Source organism: Glycine soja, chromosome 14 (genome assembly GCF_004193775.1).
Source record: "Glycine soja cultivar W05 chromosome 14, ASM419377v2, whole genome shotgun sequence".
Taxonomy (NCBI): Eukaryota; Viridiplantae; Streptophyta; class Magnoliopsida; order Fabales; family Fabaceae; genus Glycine; species Glycine soja.
Genome location: NC_041015.1, coordinates 48753057 through 48760073, shown reverse-complemented (window position 1 = coordinate 48760073; position 7017 = coordinate 48753057). Strand labels below are relative to the sequence as shown.

The 7017-nt window shown below is 29.3% G+C and overlaps 1 protein-coding gene across 1 annotated transcript; it reads right to left on the bottom strand.

The window, feature by feature from the left end:
• Positions 1–3935: 3935 nt before the first annotated feature.
• LOC114382985 (ferritin-3, chloroplastic-like) lies at positions 3936–6779 on the bottom strand. The gene is made up of 8 exons (XM_028342548.1): positions 6297–6779; positions 5321–5404; positions 5177–5237; positions 4994–5081; positions 4726–4787; positions 4524–4589; positions 4358–4421; positions 3936–4253 (listed from the first exon to the last, which is right to left on the bottom strand). The coding sequence occupies exons 1-8, from the start codon at positions 6617–6619 to the stop codon at positions 4204–4206; spliced, it is 798 nt and encodes a 265-aa protein (XP_028198349.1). The 5' UTR covers positions 6620–6779; the 3' UTR covers positions 3936–4203.
• Between the last annotated feature and the right edge of the window lie 238 nt (positions 6780–7017).

The window sequence follows — 7017 nt, the reverse complement described above, 5'->3', positions numbered from 1 at the left end:
TCAATCCGGCAAGACTAGGCAAGTTGGCAAATATATATATATATATATATATATATATATATATATATATATATATATATCATAATGCCACATAGAATGCTTATTTTTTGGAGGAACATTTAACTCCTAGATTAAATATCGATTACCTTGAACCTTTAGATGATCATTGCTCAACAAAGAATTCATGATATGATGATAGACACTTTGAATAGAATAGGAATCATTTGAGGTGAATTTCCAAACTTGTTTGTCTTCATCAAAGGGATCAAGAAGCGTGATGAATAGAATAGCATAATGTAAAAATGATGCTCAACAAGTTGGTTCGTCCTACTTGCCAAAAATGATAAGATACATTAAGTGATTCAACTCGTTAATTAGTGTTGATCCACCTTGCTTAACTTGCCAACCCCAAGTTAGCTTATCAGCCCACTACACATATATCACTTTTTTAAAAAATATAGAAATAATATTAAGTGTTTAGGCTTCGGTTTTTCACTTTATATTTTTTTTAAAATTTTTTGTATATTGTTCTCATCTTATTTTATAAATTCAATTCCTCTAATACTGATTGAAAAGTTTATATGCAAATCATATTTAGGATAAGTAATTGATATACTTATGTTGTTCAATTAAATTTGTCAATTTGGTTAATTTTATAAAATAAAAGATAAAAACTTTTTTCTTTATTTTTGCAGATCAACCTACCAATCTATCCCTAAGCAAGGGTGAGTCAAGAATCATAAAATATTTTATGGTTTTACATCGCCAAAATTATATCTTATAACAGTGCTAGTTAAGACACTCTTGACAAAAAAAATCAAAAATACATGGAGTAAAATATATATATATATATATATATATATATATATATATATATATATATATATGTATGTATATTTTAAATATAAGAATTAAAAATAAAAAATAGTATACGTATGGAGAAGGATAAATGAGTAATTAATCTAATTTTATAATAATAGTTCATATATAAATAATAATAATTTGAGTTTCCATATGATTTTTTAAAATATTATAAATAACTATATTATTGATTCATGTACTATTTTTTTTAAGAGAGATTTATAATGAACAGAAGAAATTCTTAAACTTTTATTAAAAAAAGGTGAGTTAATTTTTTAAAATTCAAGGCTCATGGGTTGGTCCTAACTCATAGGTTTCAATGAATTTTTCGGCCTTATAAGCTTTTCATTATGTGTGTTTTTCGGCCTTAGCCCATATAAAGTAAAGTGGATTAACCGGTTTTATGACTTTAAGTTTAGTGATGATTCATAAAAATTATGTTGTCTATGATTTTTTTGTATTTTCAGTGTTTGGAAACACTAACTTGGAAAAAGACACCAGCTGTGAGAAGGGTCAAAATGCTTGTGCAAAGGTAATGATTTTTGAACAATATATAAGTATAGGTGTATTATTAGTACTATTCTGAAAATCAAATCGACCAACCAGTTCAATTGAGAACTGATCTGGTGAATGATTCAGTAACTATATTTTAGTAACTCCAAAAAATCAGAGCGTCACAGAATACATGAGAACTAATCGAACCAGTGCAAAATCGGTGTAGAAAACTAAATTTTGAACTGGTATTTTTAATTTTTATTTTTTTAATTTAATTTCAAATATTTTAAGACAAACAAAAATACATATTTTAAATATTTCTCATTAGTATCAATTATTATTAATTTTATCTTTTTTACAAGATTATTACTTTTATCTTATTAATCATATAATTTAGTTATTTATATTAATTTATAATTTTTAATCCTTATTTTTATATTCTTATATTATTTAACGTATTATATAATATTAAAAAATATAAAGCCAGTTAAACCACCATTGAATCTTGTCTTGAATAAGTATATTTACATGTTTAATCACTAATCCCACCTTAAAAACATTGATTTATAGATTACGTATATATAAAAAATAAAAAATAATTCAGAAAATGAGCGTGAGCACATACATAAAATGACGTGTAGTTGCATCTTCTTTAGCACAAATATCTCTTGTTTTTGGGCACAATATTTCTCTTTGTCAAATCAGCTTTCATTCTCCATGCAGTAGCTTTGCCTTTAAAAGGCACAAACGGAATGCTGGATATTCACAAACTTAATTAACTCATTTAAGAAATTTAAAGGATTAGTTATGTTTTTAGTTTTTAAATTTTAGAGTGAATTTGATTTTGGTTATTTCTTAAATTTAAAAAGGATCATTTTAATCACTTAAATTTGAAAAAAAAATACATTTTTAGTTCGTAAATATTAAATTTGAGGGAATAAAATAATTATTTCAAAACTGTTTTTAATCTGTAAATATAATAATTTGAAAGACTAAAATCATATATATATATATATATATATATATATATATATATATAATTTGAAGATTAAAATAATTCTTTTTAAATTTGAGAGACAAAAACTAGATTTATTTCAAGTTTTAGGGACAAAAAAACATAATTAAGTGAAATTTAAAATACAAAAATTGTTCAGCCATGCCAATTTATAAAAAGATAGCTAAAATTGTCTCCTAGAATATTCTATGCCACGCGTGGACACTGTAATCAATTTTCTTATTTCAATCCAAGTCTATTTTCACTTTCCTACTTCTCAATTTTCTCTAGTTACTATTATGTTTTTGAATAAGAATTCTCGTGACTCGTGATGCACACCATATACCCACTTCCCTCGTCCCAAATTTTTCCTTGTTTCCTTTCTTCTTGGTTATGAGAATCAAAATTTCGTATTGATGATGCGAGTTAATTAATGATTCCATAGGATGCAATGGAGTTCATCTTCATTTTGCTCTTTTTAATTCTAGTGTGGACCACGATAGAGTAATATCTGATTTAGCTTTCAATTTGGTAGCCTTATTTTGGGAGTTACTTCACAAGTTAACCTTAGACTTGAACAGTATTTATAATTTCTAGTAGCATCATGTATGATCTATCTGTCAGAGTTTGTAGATTAATACTAGCTAATTATTAATATTAACCACGAATTAACATTTATAATTTTAACTGATAATATTAGTTATTTAGACTTAATAACGTACATGTGTCTAATAGATTAAGCTCCTTATATTTCTAAGGTGTGAGCATGTCTGAATTCTTCAGCGTCTACTGGTTTTTAAACTAAATCTCTCGAGTCTCTTTCTTCCCCTACTTTGCTCATTTTATGATAAACAGATACTTTCACTATGGCCAATAATTGAAGATTTCCCAAGACTCCGTTTCACGATTCAAGGTACCTCCATATCTTATTTTTTACTGTCATTACATCGGTAATGAATCAGAGCAATCCATACGTTATAAAGATGTGCTAATGTTAGTTATTAAGTAGTATTTTAACAATGCTCAATATACCATTAATCATATATAATATGTAAAAACTCATGGTGCCATTAGCTTAAAAACTGGTCTTCTATATACAGTTCTTTTGGCTAAGGACGCGTTCTTTTGGTTCTAATAGTGTCAACATAGATGCTTATATTTTTTCTGTTGGCAGTTACTCTAATTTTATATAAAAAAAAAACAACAACAAAAACATGCAGTTTTTTTTTTTTTTTTTCAGATTAACTATGTAAATTTCCACCGCTATACTAAAATTTACCTTTAGCAATCTTACTGCATTGATTTGTTGGAGTTTATAAATTGTAAGTGAACCATTCAAAGTGCACTTGAAGTGATCGTTGTTTAGAATTTTCGGTCGTTTAACATCATTGAAGGGGCAGGGTTGAGACGTGAGGCATTCTTTGGCATGATATGGTTATAATTATAACCTCTACTTGGATTTTCTACACACACACACACACACATATATATATATATATATAAAAGTTAGTAAAAGATTGTGAGCTCATGCTCAGTGAATAGCTTCATTAATTTGCATTTGGCATCGGTAATCATGCATCTAAGATTGGAGTAATATATACCATCTATTTTACCATAGCTTCTTTGTTCAAATAATTAAACACATTTATGCACGAGCAGAAGCCTCAAATTTACTGAGATTCAAGGTTTACTCAAGTTGAAAACTAACCCCAACCTAACTACTTTGACTTGACTAAGATTTCACATGATAATTAAAAAAAAAAACTAGGACAATTATTGGTGAAAATATGTATGAGTTCATGGGCATAAATGTTTTCTGCTTAAATGCTAGTAGGCAATATTGTAGACAAATATCATGCAGCTACACCTCCATTAAGGAGCATCTGATCAAAGTGCCAAACACCTGCAGGTCCACCAATAATAAAATACTTTAATTTCACCACAAAGTATATGAATATGAATCAACCGTTTGGTTTATAAGATGCAAGTAGTTAACATATATTATACCATGTCCTTTTCCCATTCTTCTTAACTGGGCCACATATTCTGAGATCTTTTTAATGTCTTCCACCTTAAGCAACAAAAAGAAATTAATGAGAACAATGTTTCTCCCATGCTACTCAACTACTCTTGACAGCAATAGAAAGAATCACACTACTGGACATTGATTTACCTGACCAACCAAAAACTCGCTTTCAAGAAAGTCAACAAATTGCACATCATTGTTTTCATTTGCTAACTGCATATATAGTGATAAAAACTAGTTATTGGCATTCAACAACATAGTAAGATTCCATTGGGAGGTAGTGGAATTAAAAAGGTTTGAGTTGAATTCACAAAAGTACTGAGAAAATAGAACTATAGAAGTGACGTACGCTGTGTAAATTTAGAAGCTTCTCATTATTCAGCCTTTCCAAAGATAATGCAAGTTCCATTGCTGCGAAATAGGGCGAGACAGAAATAGTAAGTATAATCATAGAAACCATTCAAATTCACGAATAATAGAACAAAACAACACTCATGAAAGATGAGCAAACCAAGGTAAAAATAAAAATAAAAATAAAAGTTCAATATTTATTATATATATATATATATATATATATATATATATATATATATATATATTTATAAAAAAAAACTTACCATATAATGCATCACCCTTTTCTGAGTGATCAAATTCTGAAAATGGCATCAGCATTGACTGCAGCTGAACTCTGCCTCCTCTTTTATTCTGGTGTAATATCATCAGCAATGAAAATAATTAATAAAAAGAATGCTAGAAAATTATTGGTATGAAATATAAGAATCAATGATATAGCAAAATGCCTGATATTCCATCATCATCTCAGCATGCTGTCTTTCCTCCATACTTGATTCCTTGAAAAATCTGCAAAATTGTGTGTAATTTACCAGCATCGAGGTCATAATAAAATTCAAATTACAAAAGAACATGAGATTTAGGGCTAATACTTGGCCAATCCCTTCAGAGCAACATTGTCTCTGTCGAAGTAGGCATACATGGCATGATACACGTAGGAGACATTGTACTCCACGCTGAATCAAAAGAAAAAAATAGCATAAGATATTTGCATGAACTAGAGATGAGTTGCTGTAGTACCCAGAGAAATCTAAAGATTTTAATGCGATTGTTTTTTGGCCAATAATTGAATGTGTTTAAAGAGAGACAAGGATGCAGAGCTTGTCAGTGCCAAACCCTTAAATTTCTAAGTGTACCATAGAATTTCCCTACAAATTAACACTTGTGTTCCTCAAATTAACCCTCTCACAACAGAAAAAAAAATGATATAACTTAGATTTAGTTTCATAGGCTTTTTTAGTGTTGCTCCTTGGTCAAAATTAAAGTTTTAGCTCGATAATCTGCGCTGGCATTTAATGAAAATCTTTATTATACAATTTATCGAGTGATGTTTGAAAAATATTAGAAAATGTGGATCATATTATCTCTCTTCACGTCCAGTACACAAAATACCTACATAGAAGCTAAGAAGAATAGCTTCTGTTTTTCACGTTCGTTACATTCGTCTGTTGTACACTAATCGATCCAAACATACAACGAAATAAAACTCTAATTCTAATAAAATAACAACACCTAAAACACATATAGAACTTCATCTAAGTTTTGTTAAAAAATAATAGTCTTTCCACAATCATTCATCATCGAAGCATACACTACCATGGTAAGGGCTGAGACACATGCTGCTTGATGAAATATTTTCTACATGCAAACAAAAGAAAAATATATATATTTTAAAAATAAAAAAACTCAAACTTTATAGTTTCTGAAGCATTCCATTATATTTATCATTGATTGTGTCATCCTAATAACTGTGCAAAACTAGCATCCATGTCAAATGTCTATGAGAGAGATGAGAAAAAGGACTAACTAAGTAATAGAATGGAAAACAAGAAACCATAGGAAGCTCACTTGATCTGTGCATTGAGTGCAGCCTCACACTGATCAGTGTACATTTGGCGAGCCAGTGATGCATGGGGCACTGAAGGGATGACAAGAAGCTCTTTTTTCACTTCCTCAAAAGGTTCAAACGCTATACCCAAAATGGGTTGGTTTTCAGCCTCCTTAGAGACCTTAGCCACAACCCCACAACCCACATTTCTCTTGGAGAAGAACCTCAAACCATAAGAACCATTAAGAGAATTCAAAAAGGGTGCAGAGGAAGACAGAGAAGGGACAAGCTTTGCTCTATCTGAGAGCGAGACATAGATGGATGAAGAACTTCCCAAGAGCATGGTTAGAAAAAGATAGAGAGAAACACAAAGTGTTGGAGCAAATTGTGCAACCGAACGTAAAGTGTGCTAGTACTAATACTAGTAATTAGAGAATAACTGACCGTTCAGATTAGTTTGACTTTATTTATGAATTGAATTGATTCATCGGACTTTTCCGAACGATTATTTGATACTAACTAACGATAATTCTGTAACAATAAGATTTTCTAGTTATGACTTATGAAGTCACTTTTTCCTCTCACTTCTACTATATAACCTTCTTCCTCTGAAGTGGAAAAATATTGGATGGATCACGAATTCTGCATTTACTTTTTCAATAGATTTTAGTTTAACTTTTATTTTATCACGTAATGACTAATTTACAGAAGATAAAATTATATGATTTTCCTTTTTTTTTT